Source organism: Bufo gargarizans, chromosome 5, assembly GCF_014858855.1.
Source record: "Bufo gargarizans isolate SCDJY-AF-19 chromosome 5, ASM1485885v1, whole genome shotgun sequence".
NCBI lineage: Eukaryota > Metazoa > Chordata > Amphibia > Anura > Bufonidae > Bufo > Bufo gargarizans.
This window is the reverse complement of record NC_058084.1, coordinates 389,022,199-389,048,619: the sequence shown is the minus strand read 5'-3', so window position 1 is coordinate 389,048,619 and position 26,421 is coordinate 389,022,199. Positions and strand designations below refer to the sequence as shown.

The 26,421-nt window shown below is 44.7% G+C and overlaps 1 protein-coding gene across 6 annotated transcripts in view; it reads right to left on the bottom strand.

The window, feature by feature from the left end:
* FAM126A (family with sequence similarity 126 member A) overlaps positions 1-26,421 on the bottom strand; it is a 156,529-nt gene that overhangs the window by 87,133 nt on the left and 42,975 nt on the right. For 4 of the 6 annotated variants that reach the window (XM_044292999.1, XM_044293005.1, XM_044293003.1 and 1 more), the window contains exons 2-4: positions 6,309-6,497; positions 4,803-4,885; positions 2,319-2,420 (exon numbers count right to left, since the gene is read on the bottom strand). In XM_044292999.1, coding sequence (XP_044148934.1) covers positions 2,319-2,420; positions 4,803-4,853 — 153 coding nt within the window. In that variant the 5' untranslated portion in view covers positions 4,854-4,885; positions 6,309-6,497. The remainder of the gene's footprint in view (positions 1-2,318; positions 2,421-4,802; positions 4,886-6,308; positions 6,498-26,421) is intronic. The other 2 variants (XM_044293001.1, XM_044293002.1) reach the window with 1 other exon arrangement.

The window sequence follows — 26,421 nt, the reverse complement described above, 5'->3', positions numbered from 1 at the left end:
TGCAATCCGTGTCAGTAACACCAAATCCACACGGATGCCACGGGTTACATGCTTGACGGCCGTCAGAAGCTTCACCCAGTGGGCAGTAAAAGTTATGTACCGTCCCTGCCCGTGTTTGCTAGACCACATGTCTGTGGTCAGATATATCTTGGCACCAACACTGTGTGCCAGATATATATTCGCTGAGTGTGGCCATATAGCTCTGGGATGCCCTTCTGGGAGAATTATTTCCTTCCAGGGACTTTTCACTGCGGTGTGTCAATGGCCACAAATTTTCTAAAGGCCTCTGAGTCCACCAGTTTATATGGCAGTAGTTAGCGAGCTAGCAGTTCCGACAAGCCAGTGGTCAGACATTGGGCAAGAGGATTATCCGGCATCGTCAACTTTTTACGCTCGAACATTTGGGCCACGGAAGCCTGCCTGTTGCCAGATTAACGCGACAACAGCACGGTGGCAGGTGGAGTGGAGGACAAATAGGAGGAGAGAGGAGAAGAAGGAGAAGAGGCAGGACGTGGAGCGCCGGGATTCTGGCTTTGTGGGTTCTGACAGCGTTGCTTCCACTGGGCTCGGTGATGGGAGGCCAGGTGCCTTCTTAAGGCGGTCGTCCCTAGGTGAGTGTTGGGCTTACTGCCACTTATGCGTTGATAATACAGGCTGCAGATGGCAACATTATTGTCAGCAGCGGACACGTTAAAAAAAGCCCACACTGCTCAGCAGTGTGCCGGCGTCCTGGGAGCGCAAGATGCAACAGTGCATGGTGGATGGCTCGCTCAATACTTTACAGTCTGCTTTTTGCCTCCGGTGCACTGCGAGTTCTGTATTCTCCTCCTTTTCCTCCCTATCTGCTGCTGCTCCATCACTCCCTCTGAACTCCCCTCCTCTTCCTCTCTTGTGGGCACCCACGTGACAGCCATCGACACGTCATCTTCGTCACCTTCACCAAAACTGACATAGATCTCTGAGTAGGCAACAACAGCGGGGACCACCCTCCTTGGGTTGATCTGGGTCAGACCGCTGGGTGACTGCCGTTGCTACATCGTCTTCCTGATCCGATGTCAAGAATGGCTGTGTATCGGTAAGGTCTGAAAATAGATGGTTAAATAATTCCTCTGACTCGAGTGGAGGGGCTATGGTAGTGATGGTGGTGTCTTTGGGGGAGCACACAGCTAAGAGTGAGGAGGGTGTAGATACAGAGGATGAGGAGGGTGCAGAAGCGGAAGGCTGAGTGAGCCACTCAACAAACTCTGGTGCATCCTTTGACATATCACACGCACCTTCTCCATCTTCCCACTTAGGCCATTCCGCAGGGTGGTAGGGGTCGGTCAGGTGCACCAGGCCGGAGCCTGCCTCTTGCTCTGCCTGTCATTTTCAAAATGACCCTGTGCCAAAGTCCCTAGAGAAGAGCAGTATTTGTGGAAGCAGGTATATCAATCCCCTTATTCAGTATTTGGTGGAAGTAGGTATATCACACCCCTCAATCTGTACTTTGTGGAAGCAGGTATTTTGCACCCCTCAATGAGTTTTCTTTGGGGAAACAGGTATAATCACACCAATTTCAATTAGTTATTACAATAGCGTTTGTCCCTCTATAAAGCTGCAGTATCACAGCAGAACCGCACACAACTGCTGCACAATACAAATGCACTATAATATACATTCTATGTTAGAAAGTATATAATAAGTATATTACAAGTCAGTATGACACACCAATACCAGTCCTTAAAATGACTTTTGTGGCCCTATTAGCTAGAGTTTGGTGTCCCTAACAGTCTGTCCCTGCTCCACACAGCAACCTCTCCCTACACTGGCAAAACACACAATGTAAAATGGCTGCCAGATCGGGTTCTGTTATAGGGTGGGGGTGTGTCCATGTGCTGAAATGTCTAAATTGGCTGTCCTGTCCCACGTGATGGATGTGCCATGGGTCAAAGTTTGCACAATGCAAAAGAATATGGCGCATGCGAACATCGCCATATGTGTGCATGTTCGGCGAACGAGCAAAGTTCGCCGCAAAACGACCGCCGGGCGAACTGCAAGGCCATCTCTAGTAAAAGGATTTTCCCACTAACACTTATCCTTTATCGACTGTCAATCAGCAGTGGGGGATTCGGGAGAGCCAGGAGCTCATGAACATCGGGACGCCTGGCTCATGCACTGTTGGGGATGATGAACAATGATTTTAGGAAAACAAAAGGGGGCGACCCAGCATATCAATCGGATAGGGCAGTATAAAACTGGTAACAGGTCCCTTTTAACTTGTATCCGTATTACATTCTGACCACTTGGGTACGTCTGCGAAGTTCCCATTTGCTACTTACCTCACTCTGAGGTTCTTTAATGACTTCATAAAGTGCAGAAACCAAAGCTGTCTTCTCCTTCAGACTTGCAGCATAACTTGTAATAGATGCCTCAGGCAGAGTCTAAAGACAAAACGTTCTCTGTAAGTCCAAATTATTTTCCTACTAGCTCATGCAAAAAAGGCTTTTAGATCCCTGAGATCACCACAGGCGAGGACGAAAGTGTTTTCTATTCTCGTTAAGCAAATTGCAAGACAATTTGAATGTGGCTAGCATGTACCTACAACCATCGGAAAGACTTGGGATAATCATTTCAGGATACCAAGCAGAGATACCAACGTTAAAACTTCACTAGCAGATTTTTATATTTGGTGACAGAGCTGCACCATCTCAAATGAATGCACCACAGTTATTAAAGGGGTTGTCTCTCCACAAACACCATCACTCAGGACACCCTTGTAGGTGCCAAACAGCTTCTGTTCTGGTGGACCTGGCGTGTTTATGAACTGCATCAATTAATGACCACTGACAATGTGTGGACCCACAAGAAATACCAGCTTCTCCTTTCACAAAGGGTTTGTCTTCACGAGACTACTGCTACACGGAACTAGTTACGTTGAATATACAATATGATCTGAGATCAGGATAGGACATCAATATCAGATTGGCGGGAGGGGGTGCGACTCCAATTACCCCTGCTGATCAGGTGTTTGAAGAGACCACAGCGATCGTATGAGCGCTGCCGTCTCTTCACAGTTTACCTGCTCGCATTGCAACTGGAACAGTGTAATTAAATCTGAGCCGTCCCATTCACTTCAATGGGACTTGAAGTGACCAGGACACAGCTGTCCTATAGAAGTAAATGGGGATGGTGTGGCTGTAATTACATCTGCTCACCCCTGCAGATGCAATGACAAGCAGGCAAAGAGCGAAGAGTACACAATGCTCAGAAGAGCGCTGCTTTCTCTTCAATCAGCTGATCTGCAGGGGTGCCAGGAGTCGGACCCCCGCCGATCTGATATTGATGACCTATCCTGAGGACAGGGTTTGGCATCTTTCATTAAGTGATGGCCTATACTCAGGAAACGTTCTCTAAAACGTAACTGAGCGTGTGGGCAAACTGACTCTCCATCTCCGCATGAACTATATCTATTCATTGTGATCGACGAGTATCAATTCTTTTTATTCTATGAACATTGCACTTTAATAGTCTGTGTGGACTGTTGGAAACTAACTGTATTGTCAGAGTTTTAAGATAAAATACCACTGCATTGTATTTTGATTTGTGTCTGCTATAGGTGGACTATCCTCAGGATAGACCCCTGCTGATTAGTTAGTTAAGGCCTGACACCTCACACCCCGATCCGCTGTTTAGCAATAGCTCAAGCACTGGAAGCAGACTGCTCTGTCAGTAGTGGACTGAGATCATCACTGCAGTGCTGCTCTCACTGAGGTCAAGAGTCTTTTTGGGCGTGTCTGACTGAATAAGCGTTTCTGTGTGTACTTCAGGAAAATTATTATATCTGGCCATTATATTACATCTATTCTGAGTTTATCACCAGTTTTCCACTCTGCAAAGGTTTTCCTAGAGCTGGGTGAGTGAAGACTAGCTACTTTGATGTCTCCTATACACAACATACACACAGAAAAAGAGAACCTCTTTGTAGCAAACAGACACCACAAGAAGGACAACAGTACTGAGCAGTGTAGCTGTCAATCCAGCACTAGGGTAAGATGCAGGAGGATCTGTGTGTTTGCGCCTCTGTCTTCTTTCTAAAGCTCACTACTACTCCTCCTTCACAGATGTCTCTAGGTAACATGTAATATGATGCCTCAATTCATCTTCAGAGATGATAATTATTGGCTCATTGAGAGTGACTATCAATTCAGGAGTTGGGGAGGATGGGGGGGGGGGGACAAGTGGAGAAAGCATTCTCTAATAAGATATATTATAAAGTTTCTTATAATCGCTTGCACTATTGACTAGGTAAAGACAGTGGGAAGTACAGTACCTATAGATAAAGTCCATAAATATAAATGACACACGTCAGGTAGCTGTCATGCCCTGCTCAGACGGTGTGCAGAGGTCTGTCAGATTGGCAGCACGTGTCTAACCTTTTGTTTGTTTTGGAATCATGCTGGATCCGCCTTCCTTCAGGTGCTCTGGGTGGGGTCATTGGCTTAAATTGCCTTCAATCCCAGAGGGCCGTGCGGGAGGGAAGGAAGGAAGGCAGGCCCCTTCTCCCCTTTCACCATCTCAGGGATTCTAGTGTGTTTGCGGTCCAGGCACGAGGACACTTCAATCCTACAATCAAGGTCTGAATGTGGGCTTAGCAACATAGGGAGAGAAGTCGGGGATGTGCTAGGAGGTGACCTATCCCCAGCATCTAGCCTAGACACTTGTGTATTTGGTTGTCTGTGTATCTGAGTTCCTGTCCGCCGTGACCGTAGCATTGTAAATCATCCTCCACCTATTAACAGGTCAAGATTGTTCAAAATAAATACCTTAAACTCTGACAACCATTCATCCACAACTCCTCTCTCTGTAGTCAGCATCTTCCTGCATCGAGCAGCTTATAGCTGGTTACCTAATGAAAGAACAGAAAATAATTAAAATGTGTACGTGAGCAATGACCACATGATGTTACAAAAAGAAGTAAAATCAGAAAGTCCATCAAGCTGACTTAGTACTATGGATCAGCTTTGAAATAATACGATACATTGATTTCTTCAACCAAATCCACATCATGTTCAGGCAAATAGGTCAGTAGTCGCCCTTAACTAAAGCCTAAAGGATTCGCAAAATACTGGAGACAGTTTGACTTTTAACTTTGCAACAAGAACTTCCAGAGGCATCCACTAAAAAACAACACCCTTAAAAAGTTAGACACCAATAGCAGGTTTCTAGACACATTGACTATATACAGTCAGGTCCATCAATATTGGGACATCAACAATTCTAAAATTTTTGGCTCTATACACCATCACAATGGATTTGAAATGAAACAATGACACATATGCAAACTGTTGTAATTCCTACAGATTTGGATGTAAATACCCTCAAATTAAAGATGACAGTCTGCAGTTAAAGCACATCTTGTTAGTTTCATTTCAAATCCAATGTGGTGTATAGAGCCAAAAATTCTACAATTGTGTCGATGTCCCAATATTTATGGACCTGACTGTAGCTCCTTGGACTAGTCCAGCTATAAGACAGGAGTTTCCTCTTGAGGACCGATTACATACTTCAAGATCAAGCATAATCCCTTAAGGATCACCTACTGTCTTTTATCGTCACTAGTGTAAAAGTAGCCTTAGGCCTCATGCACACGGCCATTGTTTGGGTCCGCATCCGTTGCTCCGTTCCGTGGCCCCACAAAATAATAAATATAACATGTCCTATTCTTGTCCGCGCTTTACGGACCCCAAAACACACCACGGTCGTGTGCATAAGGCCTTAGAGGGAGACTAGCGCTTCTGTGAGAACTCCTGCTCTATAAGCAAACTAACAGTTCCAGTACTTAGGGTACTTTCACACTAGCATCACTGGATTCCGGCAGGCAGTTCTGTTGCCAGAACTGCCTGCCAGATCCGGCAATCTGTATGCAAACGGATACCATCTGTAGATGGATCCGGATTCGGATCACAAATGTATTGCAATACCGGATCCATCTCTCAGGTTGTCATCCGGAAACACTTAGGGCCGTATCCGGTATTAATGCATTTCAATGTAAAATAATGCTGGATCCGGCAAACATTCCGGAATTCTGGACTGAGAAAATATTGCAGCATGAAGCGGTATTTTCTCAGTCCAGAAACCGCACAGGGACTGAACTGAAGACATCCTTGATGCATACTGAACAGATTTCTCTCCATTCAGAATGCATAGGGATAAAACTGATTAGTTTTTTTCCTGTATTGAGCCCCTAGGACGGAACTCTATACTGGAAAAGAAAAACACTAGTGCGAAAGTACCCTTACAGCCAGGATTGGAGGTAGCGCAAATCCCACCTGTTAACCCCTTGTTTGCTGCAGTCTGTAACCAGAGCACGATCAAATGGTATTTCTCCCTCTGATTCGGTCCCAGTGATCTGATCAGAAGCTGGATAAGTCCTCTGCAGTCGGCCCTGGGGACCTAGAAAGGACCCCAGGACTGCAAATTCAGTAATCCTATCATTGGGGCACACCACAGCCTGAGCCCTAGAGAAACAGACATAAGCCATTAGCAAACAGGAGTATACTAATACATTATAACCAAAATGCAGCCTGATCAATCAACATAATCTTGCCCATGTCAATTATTTAATTGCAGCCGCCTCCTCCCACTGCTCCAACTGCAGCCGCCTCCTCCCACTGCTCCAACTGCAGCCGCCTCCTCCCACTGCTCCAACTGCAGCCGCCTCCTCCCACTGCAGCCGCCTCCTCCCACTGCTCCAACTGCAGCCGCCTCCTCCCACTGCAGCCGCCTCCTCCCACTGCTCGCCTAGCCCTAGTATCACTTAACAGGTTACTTAATGTGAAATAGGTACAGTATAAACAATAAAGTAAAAAAATAAAATAAAAATATGACATTTCAAAAATCTAATTGCAACACAAAAAAGTATACAAATTACATAGTAACGTATATGTACCTTCAAACAACACAAAAAATATATAAATTACTACCGCATAAAACGAAGCATGATAAACTAAAAAGTTAATTAGCTGGTAATCAAGGGGTTAAACATCATACTAGACATTGTACACGTTTCTGAACAGAAACGAATCACTGGGACAGAACCCTTTACCGGGTTCGGGTACCACATTCAGTTTTTTCTAATGCGAGTGCAAAACGCATTGCACTCGCATGGAAAAAACTGAACATCGCAATGCAATTGCAGTCAAAACTGACTGCAATTGCGTGCCTACTCGCACAGGTTTCACAGAATGCACACGCGACGTATCTGGCGCAAATCCGGAACGCCCGTGTGAAAGAGGCCTGAAGATGGAGACTTTAAATGCCCAGGAGCCCAACTACTCAAGTTGCAGTTTTTTTTTCTTTTAAATAGTCAACACTCCCGCAAAATCTTTTATTCTCTGGCCCGTTAGTAAGGTACATGATGTAAACTGTAGTGAAAATAATCTTACCAGTGACTGTATTTTTTAGTTAGAACCTCCCTTCTGATCCTCTGCTGTGCCATGCGACTAACACTCTGCCTCTCCAAATAAGGGTCCATGCCCACGAGCATAAGGGCCCCGTGCTGAAGGGCATTGGCCGAGTGAACTCAGTTTCTGGATGTGGACCCACTGACTTGCATGGGTCCATGATCCGCAACATACCACCAAAGATGGAATACGCTCTACCTTTTTGCGTCGTGGAGGCACGGACGGGAAGCCCATGGAGGCGCTTCGTAGTTCTTCCATTAACTTCCGATCCGTGCCTCAATTCCACAAAAGATAGGTAAAGTCCTATCGTTGGTCATATGTTTCGGATTGCAGACCTACTCAAGTCAATGGGTCCGCACCCTTTACAGTCTGCAATATGGGCACTAAGCCATAACGTTTGTGGGCATGAGCCCTAACACAGCACTATGTGTAGACAGGCAGCCAGTTTTTCGGTGTATTCTTATGGGAGACTCAATGTCAGTCTTCTAGGAATGAATAGAGAAGTAACTGACTTCCTGTCCTGTCAGTTGGAGATCAGAGTTGCAGTGCAATCTGCAGGCAGTGGGATATAGAACATTTCAGTGTAAAGCTATTTCACTACAATTTTTCTGACCAAAACTCCAAGAAAAATGTGCAAGACCAGCAAAGCCAGGGGACATTTCCACATCGGGCAGATTTCAGCATTTTCTTTAGAGGTGTAGAAAAACTGTACGGCTAGATGTGACATTAGTGTAGTGTAAATGGGTCTTGCTGCAGATTGTCTGAAACCATAGCATACCGCCTTCATCACAATTTTGACATTAAATTGATTTTATTTTGATCTTTTCGTATCGATGCAAGTCAAAAATTCCAAGAGCCCAAATGAAAAAAAACCTTCAGGCTCCTCAGAAGAAACAATGAAGGAATGTCTTCAAATGAATAGCTAACATCTGCAGCCTGCTGTCTGGCAGCTGAAGACCTTGGCATGCATTTTTGGATTTAGGGAACAATATAATGGAAAAACAGAGACCATAATTAATCAAGAAAACAAAAAAAGGTAATACATGGGAACGAAGGCAAAAATTGAATTACAAGTAAATTCAGGTTACTTATTTTCTCGCGGAAAAGATCAGCATTCTTAAATCATCATGGTTAAAGCATTCTGTACTCATAATGACAAAACTAAGGTTGTGATTGGTTGGAATCTGAGTCCCAACAGACATGTTGAGGAGAAAGGAGCACTCACAAAAGTCTCGCCTCGCTGCTGTAGATGGGCTCAATAGAAAGTCTATGAGATCGTCTCCAGTCTATCTTCAGCAGTGAGGTGAGAATGTTCTGCGTGAGCGCTTCTTTCTCCAAGCCTTAGCTGGTGGGGGACTCAGCACTCAAACAGATGGTCAGAAATGAGAGCGGCCACGCCATTAAAGGGGTTGTCCGGGTTCAGAGCTGAACCCGGACATACCCATATTTTCACCCAGGCAGCCCCCCTGATATTAGCATTGGAGCATCTTATGCTCCGATGCACTCCCTTGCCCTGCGTTAAATCGCGCAGGGCAAGGGCTCTTTTGTTTACAATAACACACTGCCGGGCGGAGGAGCGCTGCCCTAGCAGTTTTACTGGCTAGGGAAGCTAAAGCCCGGCCAGAGCCAGTGACGTCACCAGGCTTTCTGGCAGCCCCATGGAGAGCCCGATAGTCACTGGAACTCCTGGGGAAAAAAAACTTTGCCCTGCGCGATTTAGTGCAGGGCAAAAGAGCATCGGAGCATGAACTGCTCCGTTGCTGAAGACAGGGGGGCTGCCTGGGTGAAAATGGAGGTATGTCCGGTTTCAGCTCTGAACTCGGTCAACCCCTTTAATTTCTAGAGGCGTTCTGGCAAGGCGAGCGCTGTAATCTGCCATTTCTGGAACCCCTATAGAAATGAATGGAATAGCAGAGCATATTTCCGACTCATTCATTATAGATCGGTTCCACATGGTTTGGGGCCCCCATTCTTCTGATTGGTGGGCGTCCCAGTGGTAGGACCTTCAGCGATCGAATAGTTATCTAAGGCCACTTTCACAGTAGCGTTTTAGTTTTTCCGGTATTGAGATTCGTCAGAGGGGTTCAATACCGGAAAAAACGCTTCAGTTTTGTCCCCATTCATTGTCAAGGAGGACAAAACTGAACAGAACGGAGTGCTCCAGAAAGTGCTCCAGAATGCATTCTGTTCTGTTTAGTTGCGTTCCCATACCGGAGAGCAAACCGCAACATGTTGTAGTTTGCTTTCTGTCCTGGGATGCAGAGCAAGACACAATAGAAAACTTGTCCGTCCTCCATTGACTTTCAATGGAGTTCATGACGGATCCGTCTTGGCTATGTTACAGAGAATATAAATCATAACGGAAGCAGATGGCTGTATTATTAGTAACGGAAGCGTTTTTGCTGAAACCTGCCGGATCTAGTAAAAACGCTAGTGTGAAAGTAGCCTAACTTGGGGTCTGAGCTGACATCTGATTGGGGGTCTGATCTGAGGTCTTAACATTGGGGTCTGATTGGGGCTGTCAGCTGAGGTCTGATTAACATTGGGGGTCTGACCTGAGGTGTAATGAATTTTTTCTTCTTATTATGCTCCTCTAAAACTTACATGTGTCTTATGGGTTGGTGCATCTTATAGGGTGAAAAATACAGTATATATATATAAGTTTTATTTTATTTTTTAAGACAGATCTGAATTTTTTTTTTAAAAATATTGAAAAAAATTCACCAAGTTTTACATAAAAATGAGATTTAAACAGACAATAGGTCATTTTCTAACGACATGTTCATTTAAGTACAATTTACCCACTGTGTACATACTGTAAGCACAGAGACATAGGGAATGGTATCAAATGCCTTTCAGAGAAAACATTTTGGAAAATAAGTGAAGGGGGAAACTGGATGTTACCATTCAGAGGGGTTGGCCACTTTCCTATATTAATAACCTATCCCTCAGGATAGGTCACGAATATCAGATCGCCCATGGTCCAACTCCCAAGACCCCTGCCAACCAGCTGCCTTCTCTTCACTGTTTACCTGCTTGCCGTTGACATTGCGGCAGCGAGCAATGCAATGACATCTCCGCCGTCCTATTCACTTCAATGGGAAGGAGCAGATTGAGAGTAGCCGAGGATAGGTCCTCAATATAGGATACTAGCCAACCCCTTTAACCCTTCGAGACCATAGAAAGATCAGAAGAATCAATCAGAAGACAGCCATGTGTTCATCCGCAGCTCCCTTCACACAAGAAGGAGCGTCTGATATGATAACACGCGCCGCTAATTATACACTGATCCTCTCCTGCATAATTTACCTCAGACATCAATCCAAGCAAATAAGCCCACGCTATTAAGTAATTTGCCATCATGGTAAAGGGAAGCTGTGAGTTTACAGCAGTGTGACATCTTTTTAACAATTTCTGAGAAGAATCAACAGGCGCACTGTACATCTGGAGGAAGAGACATCGCATGAGGTTCACTTCAGGATACCGACATGCATGCACCTTGTGAGGAGTGACAGTCGCAGCTGTAGAACTTATTTTGCACTAAGCCTGAAATGTCATGACTAACGACTGTAGCCCACCGCACGCCCACTCAGCCTCCTCTACGTGCTGTCATTTCAACTGAATGATCGTTTCTTTTGATATTATATGAAGGTAACTTCATGAAGAACACATCCAGCTCGCTAACACCAACTATATGCCTGCTCACTAGATAAAAAGCATAGTTTGGAACAAGGCCGAGGAGGTCAATTGTTGACTCTGATACTAACAAATATGCCCCACTTGAATAGAGCTAAGTTGCAATACCACGAAAATAAAAATGAAAATCTGCATGCAACTGGACAGCATTTGAGACTGATCCAGATGCAAATGGATCTTGCATTGCAAGAATGGATCCGTCTCTCCGTATGTCATCCGGAGAAACGGATCGGTTATATATTTTTTTTCACATTGTGAAGGACGGATCTGGCATTGCAGTATTTTTTATGCTTTTCAATGTAAATTAATGTCGGATCTGGCATTCCTGCAACTGATCCGGAATTTTGGATGGAGATAATACTGCAGCATTTCCTCAGTCCAAAACGCCGTTCAGTAACTGAACTGAAGACATCCTAAACGGATTTCTCTCCATTCAGAATGCATGGGGATGAAACTGATCAGTTATTTTCCAGTATCGGAACTCTATGCTGGAAAAGAAAAACGATAGTGTGTGTGAAAGTACCTTAACTCAAAAACATCTCCCGCATCCGCGCTTTCCTTAACTTTGAATCTGCGAAAATGCTTGTACATGCCCTCATCATCTCCCGCCTAGACTACTGCAACACTCTCCTCTGTGGCCTTCCATCTAGCACTCTCGCACCCCTCCAATCTATCCTCAAACTCTGCTGCCTGACTAATTCACCTCTCACCCTATTACTCCTCTGCCAATCCCTTCACTGGCTCCCCATTGCCCAGCGAATTCACTTTGAAGTACTAACAAATCCATACAAGGCTGTCCACAACCTGTCGTCTCCCAACATCTCTGAGCTACTTTCCAGATACATCCCCACACGCACTCTCCGATCCTCACAAGACCTCCTTCTATTCTCTTATCACCTCTTCCCACAATCGCCTCCAAGATTTCTCCCGTGCATCCCCCATACTCTGGAACTCGCTACCCCAACATATCAGACTCTCACCTACAGTGGAATCCTTCAAAAGAAACCTAAACCCACCTCTTCAGAAAAGCCTACAACCTGTGACCCTGCTGCCTATATACCGCCATGACCAACTTCACCCGCACCTACTGTGTCCTTCTCCCATACCATGTAGATTGTAAGCCCTCACGGGCAGGGCCCTCTCTCCTTCTGTACTAGTTTGTAACTCGTCTTGTTTATGCTTAGTGCAATTGTCTGTATTATGTATGTATAACCCCTTTTCATATGTACAGCGCTATGGAATAATTGGGGCTTTAATAATTAATAAAGCAGACTTTTTTTTCCAATTTTACTCACCTACTATAGAGAAGGGGAGTAAGACATTTTTAGGTTAGCTCATGGATCAGTGCTCTGGCAATCAACATCACTCCTAAATACTCTAGCAGGTTCTGTACATGATAAAATGTTAAAGGCGATCTGTCAGCAGTTTTCACCCTGTGAAAGTGAGCACCCACACCTTTACGGCAGCTTTTATTACCAAACACAACAGAAAATAATTTTTGAATTTCTCCTTAAAAAATATATATATTTCCCCTTACCTCTGCTGAGTGACAGCTGTAACTGCCAATCAAAGATCACTATAGCGGTCACTCAGCAGAGAGGAGGGGCTGGAAGCAGATCGATGTAGAGATCACTTCTCCATGAGGGACCACCTCCTGGACATTGCAGGAGCAGGGCCCGGAGAAATAAGGTTGAGTTCACATCACTGTTTAGATTTCCGTTCGTCTCATCCGGCAGAAGGAAAAAAAATAATAAAAAAATGATCTCTTATTTTGAGCATCAGTTGTGGTCACTTCTGTCAGAGAGCAGTTATTTTTGACAGTAGAAAAACTCCTGCATAAAGTACTTTTTCTCCCGTCAAAAATAACTGATCTCTGACAGAAGTGACAAACTGTTCATAACTGATGCTCAGGTATACAAAGAGGTATCTCCCAAGAAAGAACCATCCCGCCTGTGCCACCTATTGGAAGTGGCCCCTTATCAAGATCTGACTTTCCAACAAGCCTTGGGATTTGACAAGGGAATACAGCCAAGCCAGCTATCCATTCATATACAGCTGTTTTAAGTAGCATCCAGCACAATGCCGGATCAAGAGAGCTCTCTTAAAAACTACTGTGCAACTAGCCTTACTGGAAGCACTTCATGGAGACTTATTGGCATTGCTTTATGGGGAACTATGTACCAGTGTCACTAACTAGAAATGACCCAAGGCTTATTGGAAAGTCGGATCTTGACTCCTAGGGAGTCACTTCCAATAGGTGGCACTGGCAAGATGGTTCTCTTTCTTAGGAGATACCTCTTTGCATATTTGTCTCCCATGGAGCATTGCCAATAAGTCTTTATACTATGGAGCACTTCCAGTCAGTCAATCTCCATAGGTACAGTAACTGTTGCTCAAAATAATGAATCTGCTTTCTGATGAATCAGAAGAATAGAAAGCTAAATGGTCATGTGAAATCAGCCTTAGACTTAATTTTCAGAGTTTGGCTAATCCGAAAAATTGCCAAGCCAGTATGATTACATACCTTGAAAAAAGGCAATCTAGACTGTATACTACTGAAGACTTTGCTGCGATATATGCTGGTGAGTATCTGTATTATTATTATATTATTATTATTTCAAACCACCAATACCTACCAAACCAAATAGCAATGCAATGCCTATCAACTGTAAACATTACACCATTAATGATGATGCACAGATCGATCATTGCTGGTCTATTGTACAGCATTAAAAGTGCCCCAAGTTGACACCTGTGTAGGAGAAAGATCTGGCACTTCAACGTGAAGATATTTGCTCAAGTTTGAAAGATCAACACCGACGAAGAAAAAAGACTCAAGGAAAAGCTAAGGAGAACAACCAGCTTGTACATAAGATTTATTAAGGCATCACAACAGGCCAAGCGCAGACATGTTGTGGAAAGGTACTCTGGGTAATCTTTTGGAATAAATCTAAATTTTTGTGTGGATTTCATGGCTACTTTTAGAGTGCATTTTTTAAGGCTCGGAGTTCATGTCAAGGACAGTATTTGGACAAGCAAGCCCATCCCCATCTTGTGCTTTGATGCAGCATTTCCACTACATTTGTCACTGGAGTTCCTTACTCCGTCTCACTGCTGAAAGGATGACTAAACCTTTGTTAAAAAAAAAATAATAATAATAATAATTAGGGTCCACCTTCTACTTTCATCGGCTCTGCTCTGTCTGAGGAGGCAGAGTACAGATCTCATATTGCATAATTTGGCACACACCATGTGCAAAAAATTTGGGGGGACTTTTTGGGGGTCTTGCACACTGCTCAACACTTTTATTTACCGTACTTATTTTTCAGAAAAGGGTCAGAGCAGGGGTGGGGAGTGGTCAGTGCAGGGTTGGGCATAGCCAACCCATTTATTAGGATGCCAAGAAACCGCCATACATCATACCTGATATCTACAGCAGCTATGTTGCTGGCCTAGATTTCAGTTCTGGTGCATGGACCCGCACATATGGGCCACAATTTTTACAAGGTGGGGGTCTCTTAAAGGACATCCGTCACGTAATTTTCACCAGTATAACTAAACAGCATTGCCCCACCGAAGGTTGCAAATGCATTTCAAACATACATGCGTCTTTATTCCAGGAAAAGCACTTTTATTCTACTGAAAACGGCTCCTAAGTGCCCGGCTGGGCAGAGTTTGCTTTGGGCACAGGGAACAGCAAAGGCCACCCAGCCAGTCACTTGGGAGACATTTTTCAGCAGAATAAAAATGCTTTTCCTGGACATGGAATAAAGACACAGGCATGTTTGAAATGCGTTTGCAATATTCTGTGGGGAGATGCTATTTAGTTATACCCCCACCTTGTAAAAATTGTGGCGTTTGCAATCTTCTGTGGGGCAGTGCCACTAGCTATATTGGTGCAAAATTATGTGACAGTCTCCCTTTAATAATTGTGGCACATCTGACAACAGCGGGAGATACAGTAAGACCAGCATGTTATAAAGATCCTCCAAAGCATATTAAAACACAATAAAATAGTCATATGCCATATACCCAAATTATGGTGACACAGAACCCTGCAAAATTATGCTTAGTAACTCTTCCAAAAAAGTGTCTGTTTTGTATGAAAATACCTTTTTATGAACAGCTAGGCGTCACAGTGTGGCTCACTGTGATATGGTTTGCCGTGCAGGCTGGCTGCACGCCTTTTGCGTACTGGCTGCGGGTGATTCTGTGTAGGCTGGTTGCTTTTGGATGCGTGCTGGCTGTGGTATCTAGTGTGAACCTGCCCGTGTGTTTGTGTACCCCCTCTGGCTGTATTGTCTCCCTGTGGGTATGTCAGGTCTCTTGCGCTCTTGCATACTGGCTGCGGTGTTCTGTGCATGCTGGTTGCTAGGGGCAATGTCCTGTATCGCAGCTTGGTGTGCTGTGGTTTCTGGTTACTCCTGACCTGATTTGGTACCTCCCTGTTTGGTTCTTATGGGGTTAACCTACCCTAGTGGGTACCTGGGTGTGTCCTTTCAGGTGTGCTCATTAGGCTGCCATTTCTGCCTTTGAGCGTGGAGGGCAGTCTGTTCTATCTTATCTTGTGGGTGTTTCACCCTTCTGCCATGTGTAGTCAGTCTACGTTTGTCTTGCCCTTTGCTGCTGACCAAATGGGTCCTACCATCTACACCTCAGTATGTTCCGCTTGGTTCTTTATTGTTTGTCTTCAGGCCTGTACCTCGTCTTGCATCTATCCTTTATCTATATAGGCTAGCAGAGCGTATCTGCGCCTGATCTATGTTACTGTTTTTACTGCTTCTGGTGTTCCGTTCATGTCTTTCCATGTCCGCCTTCGGAAGAGGGTTCCTGTGTTTCCCGGAGGGGGAATGCCCATATGCCCTTTCTCTGTTCTGTGCAGCTCTGCTTCTATTGCCTGCGGTGCAGGTAACTCCTTTTGTCTTTGCTCTGCCTGTTATATGCAACTCTTCCTGGGGTCACCTTGCTTCTATCTTGCTTGGGGCACAGGTACCTGCTTCTGCCGCTGTTCCATTCTGCCTGCCTGTCTGAACTCCATGTACTGTCGGTACCTTGTCTGGTATCTCCGTGTCGCCTGATCCTACTGCCACCAACTCTGTTTATGCTCTGGAGTAGCCCCTGGCAACTACCTACAGCCCATGCCTATCTTCACCATCTGAGGCTCTAGTGAAGACCAGATAGCTGCTTAGTTACGCCCCTCCAAAGTATTGCTAGTTAGTGTCCCACACCCACCGATCCTTTCAATACAAACGTGTCTTGGTTCCTTTGTAATAAATTGTGTGTTGCGTGGTCCTTGGCCTGTTTTCCTTATATCCTGCTTGCATGGTGTCCCGGAGGTCCACTGGGGACATCCGGCAAGTGACACTAGGCTTGTTTTTTTCCTACATAATAGACAAAGGAAAACCTTACAAAAAAGATGCAATTAGAAATGGAAAGCTTGGAGGGGTTAAGTACAAAGGAGCCCAGAAATAAAGATCTGTGTTGGAAGGAAAAAAAAAGTGTCCAAAAAGTAAAAGATAAAATAATCCTCTGTCCTTGTACTTACTAAAAGCACAAATTTACAAGTAAAAAGCCTTTATTCAAATAAAATGCAAAACTCTAAAGCTGTGTCATCTTTGAAAATGCAAAGGCATCCATGATCTTGGCACATTTTTCAGCATTTCTATAAATGCACGCCCTGTGGGATATGAGGCAACACGACGGAGGTTAAAAGCATGGGTCTAATCTGGAAAGATTTACACAAACCACACACATATATCTTATTCTGTTCCATCTGAGAAATCCCTGAATATAAATGACGCTGGCAAGGATTTAGAGGTACCTCACCGGTAGCGGTATCTCAGGATGCTGGGAGATTCGATCACATAGCTTTATATTCAGAACCTGTCCCGTTATCACAATTATCACAATAGTAATATAGAACCACCTTCCCGATTACATCTGTTAGTGGCTGTCCTTTTTAGATGAACTTAAAAGAGAATGTGTCACAGAAAATGTTTTGACAGTTATAACCAGATGGCGACGCATATCCTTTTTTTCTAATAGATTTTTATTTTCTGAAATTCTGATGACAGATTTTATTTCCTGAACATGATAATGGAGATGCCATCTTGCCTGGACTGTTCTTTTCAGCATTCAGAAAGTTGCTTTACAGCAGCCACCATGGGCCATAGACAAAATTAACTGAAAAGGATCTCATTGACTTGTATGGCAGAGTTTTTGTAGAGGTCAGGAGGGAGTAGATGAGCTGTGATATGACCTATTGTGAATGGTGGATCCTGTGATGCTCGTTGTACTTGTTTTATATTATGTATGTATACCCCCTTTCAGATGTACAACACCATGGAGTTAATGTCGCTGCTAAATAAATAATAATGAGATATGCCCAGGGATGTATAGTGGGTGCAGAGGTAGAGTAGCAGGTGCACCTCAACCCTGATGCATGAGGACCCAAAAGTTTAAAGTAATGACTCTGGTTATGTCACGGATTTCTGACACTGTCTAGTATCTCACCAGTATCCTAGGGGTGGCATAATTACAGATCTCCTACTTCTTAATGTAAGTCAAACCTACTGCAGCATACAATAAAACAATCTCTGTACAAGGAACAAAGCCAAAAAGCAATAGAGAAGTTTCAATGGGATGTGAAGTCATAGCATATGTCTATGTTCCAGATGTTTCCTGTTTATAACCATTAGCAGAAGATTCTGAACCTCGGGAGATCTGCAGTATTTCCCTCCACATGCCCCAGGATATGCCACAGGAGACGCTGCATGTTAAAAGGGGTTGTCCTATCTCACCGTTTCCACGGCAAGATGTGACTAAACGCCGGACCCAAGTGGCCGGGCTTACGCAAACAGCTGAGCGGACAGGTGCCCTGCTGTTTCCTTAAAGGGAACCTGTCACCAAGATTTTGGGTATAGAGCTGAGGACATGGGTTTCTAGATGGCCACTAGCACATCCGCAATACACAGTCCCCATAGCTCTGTGTGCTTTTATTGTGTTTAAAAAATGATTTTATACATATGCAAATTAACCTGAGATGAGTCAGAGCTTGAAAATATGACTCTTCTCTGGTCACACAAGATATGACTCTTATGTTAATTTGCATATGTATCAAATCGTTTTTTTACACAATAAAAGCACACAGAGCTATGGGCAATGGATATTGCGGATGTGCTAGCGGCCATTTAGCAACCCATGTTCTCAGCTCTATACCCAAAATCTAGGCGACAGGTTCCCTTTAACCCCAATTGTAGTGAATAAATGCTACACGAGGATCATAGCAAAACAAGCTAGGTTGCTTCTGTATCCGCCTGTAGCCTGAATCCAAGATGAGAAATGGTTGGGCATGGAGGCATACAGGTTCTGTATGGTATCTGGTGGCAGAGTTGCCCAGACTGGCCTGTAGATCCTGCACACTTGTAGTCTGCAGAAGCTTGCATTCCAGCTGATCCCATAAATGCTCGATTGGCAATAAATCTGACAACCGGGCACACCAAGGAAGTGCTGCAATCTGGAGGAGACATTTTTGGGAAACCTTTATCCTGCAGAAAAATGCGAGTTGGAAGCCCTGCCATGAGAGGAAACATGTGGCGGCAAAATGTGCTACACATATCGCATCACTACTGGCTCCACAGATCATCACACCAGCAGATTGGTCAGTGTGATGCTCGACAGCAAAGGCAGAATTAAAGCGCTCACTACGAAGATTCCAAATTCGAACCTGACCATCATGGGATCCCAAATAGAAACTGGATTTGTCGCCAAAGACGATGCGGTTCCAGTCTGTAGCAGTTCAGGTTTCTCGTTCGACGCACCACTGCAAATGAAGGCAACAGTGGCTGGCTGTCAATGTCAGGCACATAATGGGTTCCATAACCCCAAAACTTCCTTCTGCTAAGCGCCTGGAAATGTCCGGGCAGAGACAGAGGTGTGTAATGTAGGTACCATCTGTGTCTGGATGGTGGACAAAAACTGTGGCAGCTGCTCAGCAGATCAAATGATCCTCTCCATTGGCCCAGAATGACCACCATCCACGCTTGCCATGTGTGCATGCCCTCACCTAACCACTGCTCTAAACACCTCCAGCTACACTAACAGCCAGAGTCAGAGTGGCTCAGATGGCGGGCAATTCATTAAAATGACCATCCTTCTCTCAGTGCAATGATGTGCCCCTTCTCAAAGTCTGTCAACAGAGCAAAATGTCTTAAAGTGAGTTGTAGAGGCCTGTCTAGCAGTCAATGATCTCTTACCAAGAGGTGCACTACTCAAAAGTAGCCTCTTAAAGTCTGTCTATAGGCACTCGAGGGAAGCGCTTTTATGCCGTCTTGTGGCAAGACACAGTGTCTCTGTGACTGGCAGAGAGGGAATGTTACAGGAGTAAAGAAATAAGCCTAAAATAAGTAGATTGCAAAAAAATTAAAAAAATGCCCCCAAAGAAGTCCATAGCCTTTAACACAAGACCAGTTTTGCAGGAGGACAACTTAAAGGGAACCTGTCATGTGGATATTTGATTATAATCTAACTAATTATATACAATCATGTGATGTCATTGTGATGTGATGTCATTGAGTCCAGCGTATATTTAATTCAGAGTTATAGCCACTACCCTGCCCATCTGCTGCTGATTCATATGGAAAATAACTGTCATTCAGCAGCAGGTGGGCGGGGAGAGTCAGGAGCTCATGAATATTCAGGACTCATCATTATCAGCTGGAGCTTTTCAATAAAGGATGTTGGCAGATTGACTGGGTCAATTAAAGAAAGTGACCCAGCATTTTGCTAAGAGAATCAGTCACTTATTTATGTTGCCCTTAGTTAGGACACCATAAAACTGGTGGCAGGTTCTCTTTAAGCATGTGTGTGTGATATTAATCTGCAATACGGACATATTACTGTTCATATTGTATCAGCATCAGTATTACATATCCATAATGGTATGAGCTGTCCTCTGTGGAGGATATCAGATTACATCATTACATCAGGTACAATAGAAACCTTCCTGGAAAAAGAAGCTGTGGAGGAAAACAGACTCCGTGAGATGATACTTTAATTCAGAGAAAAAGCATAATCAACCCTCATAAGACAAGTGGGGATATCAAGAGAGAAACGGTAGGTGTTAATTTATATGTCACATTGTGGGACTTGATATGCGTATTTTTGTAACAATGCCGCATTGTTGTATTTTCGTACAATAAAAATGATCTGATTTAAAAAAAAAAAGAGAGAAACGGTATCACATGGGGTTGACATCCATGTCTCAACAATTCAACACCAACTTCTGGAATGCGGCCTTACGGCTAGATGACCTGTCAAGAAGCAACCCCTGCCACAATGAACAAGTGATTGCCACGTGCAAAGAATCATTTAGACTTGACTGTGGACAACTGGAACAAAGTTATTTGTGGAAGTGCTCACCTGGAGAACCTCTACGACCTGACCACATCCAACAACACCCTAGACACCCACCGAAGGTGAGGTTTTAGGGATGCTTTCTAGCTGTTGGACCAGAGAGACTCTCTACATTATTGAAAGCATGATGAACAGAGAAAAATAATTGGCTGCCCTGAAGACGAAACTGCTACCAACACTGCAGAAGTGGTTTCCTAGTGGCGATGACACGTACCGGCAAGGCTAGGAACAGTCATAGACCAAGGCATTTCAGGCACAATACAAATTCGCATTATTGGAGTAACCTGAAAACTCACCAGATCTGAACCTGATAGAAAACCTGTGGGACTATTATGAAGTCCCAAAAAGGTAACATGGATTGTGCGACAAAAAATATATATTTACAAGTGTGATTAACGTGTGGTTCCTGAAAGAAGATGTGCAGAAAACTGGTGGAATTGAAGCCTAAGGCCTCATTCACACATACGTGGATTTTCACGGACCACTGTCTGTGAAAACCCATCCTGCTGAGTGCACAGCGTCATTGGTTGCCATGATGTTGTGCGCTTTGAGCCGCTGTACAGCAATACACTCTTATGATCTATACGAGTGTACTACTGTACAGCAGCGGCAGCACGAAGCGCACAGCATCATAGCAACCAATGACGCCGTGCGCTCGTGCACGCAGTACGGCAGGACAGGTTTTCATGGACCGTGAAAACACACGTATGTGTCAGAGGCATAATGCCTCATTTACACGTCAGTGCTTTGGTCAGTGATTTTCATCAGTGATTGTGAGCAGAAACCAAGAGTGGAGCCTCCACAGACATAAGGGAAAGATCTGCACCTGTTCTGTGTTTAGAGCCGCTGTAACGTTATATTTCCCTACGTCGTGAGATTAGGGTGTGTCATGCCACGCTGGCGCACAACGACGGGTTAGGGAAGTTTCACAGCAGAGTGCGCATGCGCTGGGAGCCTCGCCAGCGGTTAGGGTAGGGAAAAATTATGGGCCAGTGCGCAGGCGCAATGATCGGATGTTCTCAGCTGGACACTGGCCGACACTGCGCATGCGCCGGGAGCCTCACCAGCGGTTAGGGAAAAATTACGTACGGGCCAGTGCTTTTTCCCCTTCCCTAACCACTGGTGAGGCTCCCGTCGCATGCGCAGTGTCGGCCGGTGTCCAGCTGAGAACATCCATCCGATCACCGCGCCTGCGCACTGGCCCATAATTTTCCCCTAAACTAACTGCTGGCGAGGCTCCCAGCGCATGCGCACTTTGCTGTGAATGTTTCCCTAACCAGTCGTTGTGCGCCTGCACGGCACACCTCCTCACGTCATGTCCGGTGAGACCGGAAGGGACGAGGGTAGGGAAATCTCACGAGGTAGGGAAATATAACGTTACACCGCACCTGGTTTTGGCTCACAATTACTGATGGAAATCACCGACCAAAACACTGAAATGTAAGTGAGGCATAAGAAAGTGAAGCAACCAATCACATCAAAAAGGAGGACAAGCCATGTACTAAACTGCATAAAATAAAATTAAAATCTGAACCTTTACTTTAGTCGGATTGAACGAAATAGACTTTGGATGAAACATCCAAAGTCGATTCGCATAAAACTTTGTTCCAATACTGTAGGGAGCAGGAGTTCCGTACAGTATTAGGACTCTTTCACACGGGCGAGATTACTGCTCGGGTGCAATGCGTGAGGTGAACGTATTGCACCCGCACTGAATCCGGACCCATTCATTTCTAAGGGGCTGTGCACATGAGCGGTGATTTTCACGCATCACTTTTGCGTTCCATGAAAATTGCAGCATGTTCTATATTGTGCGTTTTTCACGCAACGCAGGCCCCATAGAAGTAAATGGGGCTGCGTGAAAATCGCAAGCATCCACAAGCAAGTGCGGATGCGGTGCGATTTTCACGCACGGTTGCTAGGAGACGATCGGGATGGGGACCCGATCTTTATTATTTTCCTTATAACATGGTAATAAGGGAAAATAATAGCATTATTAATACAGAATGCTAAGTAAAATAGGGATGGAGGGGTTAATTGACTGCAATTGGGTACCTACTCGCGCGGGTTTGCCGCAATGCATCCTGACACGCTCGTGTGAAAGAGACCTTATGCACACAAATGTATTTTCTTTCTGGGTCCATTCCTTTTATTTTTGGCGAACTGTATACAGATACATTCAATTCAATGGGTCCGCAAAAAAAAAACAAAAAAAAAAAAAAAACAGAAGTTACTCCATGTGCATTCCGTTTCCGTAAAACCGCAAAAAAATTGAACAGGATCTATTATTGTCCGCATTACAGACAAGGATAGTACTGTTCTATTAGGGGCCAGCTGTTCTGTTCCGTTCCGCGAAATACGGAATGCACACGAATGTCATCCATATTTTTTGCGGACCGCAAAATACATATGTCGTGTGCATGAGGCCTTAGAATGTATTGGCTCCGATGAGCCAAAGTTATTGCTTCGCAAAGTCTCACAAGACTTCGCGTAATAACTTCATAAATTGATTTGTACCGTGAAAAAAAAACATTTCCCAAACTCTGGTTCGGCTCATCGGAGCCAATACATTCTAATATTGTACGGAGCTCCTACCCTGTACAGTACAGGAACAACGTTTTATGCAAATTGACTTCGGATGTTTTAATTTGCAGAACGGCACGGACAGCCATTGATATAACTGCCTATTCTTGTCCGCAAAATGGACAAGAATAGGACAGGTTATATTTTTGGGGGGGACCAAGGAACGGAGCAACGGATGCGGACAGCAGACGGAGTGCTGTCCATATCTTTTGCGGCCTCGTTGAAGTGAACGGGTCAGCATCCGAGCCGCAAAAACTGCGGGTCGGATGCGGACCAAAACAACAGTCGTGTGCATGAGGCCTCACAGTTCTGGAATGTATTGGATAACACTGGCATAATGCCGCCTAGTTTACCATGCAAGCATAAGGCGCTGATTGCAACGGAACAGACACATAAAAACAAATTAACACGTAAAACAATTAACGCTCTGCAAACATGGGGCCTGGAGGAACGAAGGATGTGGTGCTAGCTGAACTTGGAGACGCAACAGGTCCACTTTAATTTTAGCTACTCTGTAACCTTCCAGTTATAACCTCTAGCACACAATGTTCACTAATTAATATAGAGACATGAACCTTGTCCTACGTATCTTATAGTCAAGAAGTTTACCGAGTTAGAGGTGGGTAAAGGTCAACAATAGGTCTGCTTCTATTACTCCCCATGGCCAGATGGACGGAGAAGAATCCATTATTTTGCCCATCTTGTTTAAGGGGGATTCCGGCTACAGAACGTTATCCCCTACCCTGCATTCGGCTATTTCCGGAACTCCCATAGAAATTAATGGAGCGGCGGAGTGCATTTCAGGAGGGCTCCACAGGTTACTCCCTTATTATCGTGATCTGTGACGGTCCCAGCTGTAAGAGACCCACCAGTCTAATATTTATCCCCCATCTTGTGGATAGGGGATAATTTTCTGAAACCAGAATACCCCTTAAATGGCTACTCATATCAAAATGGGCCATCAGGAAGATAAGCACCGACTGTTCATTATAGGTTTACAGGCTAGCATAACAGCACTTACAGTGGCAACATAGACAACACAGAAGAAATGAGACAGACAATTTAGAAGCCAATATATTTAACTTCACAATTTAAAAAAAATGAAGTAAAAGATACATTCTGTTCATAGGCGTTTATAACCTAGATGGACAAGTCAAACACTGAAAGGGTTTATCTGTAGGTGTTTTTTATTTTTATTTTTTTTCTTAATGGTCCCCCACTTCATCTGATTAAAGAGGTTGTTGAGCCCAGAGTTGAACCTGGACATGACCCTTTCTTCCCCCATTTAGCACCTCTGAGTTGAGCATTGGAGCATTTCATGCTCTGATGCTCTCCCTTGCCCTATCCTGTATAGCGCAGGGCAAGGGCTTTTTCTTAAGATCCCGTGATGTACTGGGCTAGGCTAGGCAGAGGCTTCCACCTAGCAGTGAGCCCACTGACATCACTGGCACTAATGGGAGGTCTTTAGCGCTGCCCTAGCCGGTAGTGCCGGTGACATCACCGGGATCACTCCGCCTAACAGTATAAAACAGGTAAACAAACAGCCCTTGCCCTGCACGATGCAACACAGGGCAAGGGGGAACACCAGAGCATGAAATGCTCCGAGGGCTGAATCGGGAAAGAAGGGGTTATGTCCAGGTTCAGAGCTGAACACCTTTAAAAGGGGGTGTCCAAGTTATATTTATTGATGACCTATCCTCAGGATATGGCCTCATGCACACGACCGTTGTTGTGTTCCGTTCCGCAAAATAGGGTTCCATTGTTCTGTGATCCGTGTGTTTCTTCCTTTATTTTTGGAGGACCACCAGACATAAAGGAAAGTAAAAAAAAAGTCTAAGTCAGGTTTGCCATGCAAATGATAGGAAAAAAAAACGGACGCGGACAACAATCTTGTGTGCCTCCGCGTTATTTTGCGGTCCTATTGACTTGAATGAGGCAGCAAACAGTGTTCCGCGAAAATAATAGGACAGGTTAAATTTTTTTGACTGACTGGAACCATGGACCAGGGACGCGGATGACAAATGGTGCATTAGCCGAGTTTTCAATGGACCCATTGAAAGTCAATGGGTCCGCAGAAAATCATGAAAAACAGAACAACGGACACGGAATAAAACAACGATCGTGTGCATGAGGCCTATGTCATCAATATCAGATAGGCGGGGGTCTGACAGCCGGCACCCCTGCTGATCAGCTGTTGGAAGAAAAGGCGTGCACCGTGCCAGCACTGCCGCCTCTTCGTTGTTTACCTGCTCGCTGTCGCATCTGCAGCAGTGAGCAGGTGTAATTACACCCAAGCCGCCCTATTCATTTCAATGGGACGGCTCATTCCTACACACTTGTATAGCCCTATAACTAATTTTAGACAGACTGAGAGGCATCTACCATCAGCAGATTCCACTGAAATCACATGAATCCGGCGATTAGGAAATAGAGCACTCTTATCATGCACCAGCTGCATCAATTTCCTCATAGCAAAAAACTGGCTGGAAGACCATCCGGGAGCTGGTGAAATGTGCTGAATAAATAAGCTTCACCGTTCGTAAAATCCCGGCATGAACACTAACACAAAGCCATCCGGGGCATCAGTTATTCCGGACTGAACGCCCCGTACACCGAGCACAAGTCCAGAGAGCAGGCGTGGATAGTGGAGGTTCAGGGCCACGCGGAAGAGCCGCTTTTTTAAGCTGCAATAAATAAGAATAGATCTCACAACTAAACGCAGAACAGATCCACCTTAAATAACCCCTTTCCAGTCTCGTCAGCAAAGCCAAAGCACATTCTGCACCACTAACTATTTGGCCTGGCTTCAAGAGATCCTCAAAAACCCATGAAAAGTATACCAAAAACATTTACATGTAGCACTCAATAGTTTCCATTTGTAATGCTGCACCATATTGCTGCCAACTATGCATTACACCCCACATGGGCACCAGGAATTCTTCCAGTGACATCATAGCTTACAGGGATCAGCAGCCAAGGCACCCCAGCTGGTATGAAACTACAACTCCCACAATCCTTGGGAGTACAAGAAGATCCAAGCAAGTGTGCCTAATGGGAGCTGTAGTTTTACAGAAGTTCAGAATCCTACCTAACTAAAAAACACAATATTCAGTTACCATTGCTGCATTGGGCCGAACGTTCAGAGCACATAAAGCTAGCCCAAGTACAATAATAGGCCATTAAATGGATGGGACCCTCCAGTTCAAGAAAAAAACAAATCACCTATCCTCGAGGTCATCAATATCTGACTTCCGGCACCCCCGCTGATCAAATGTTTGAAGAGAAA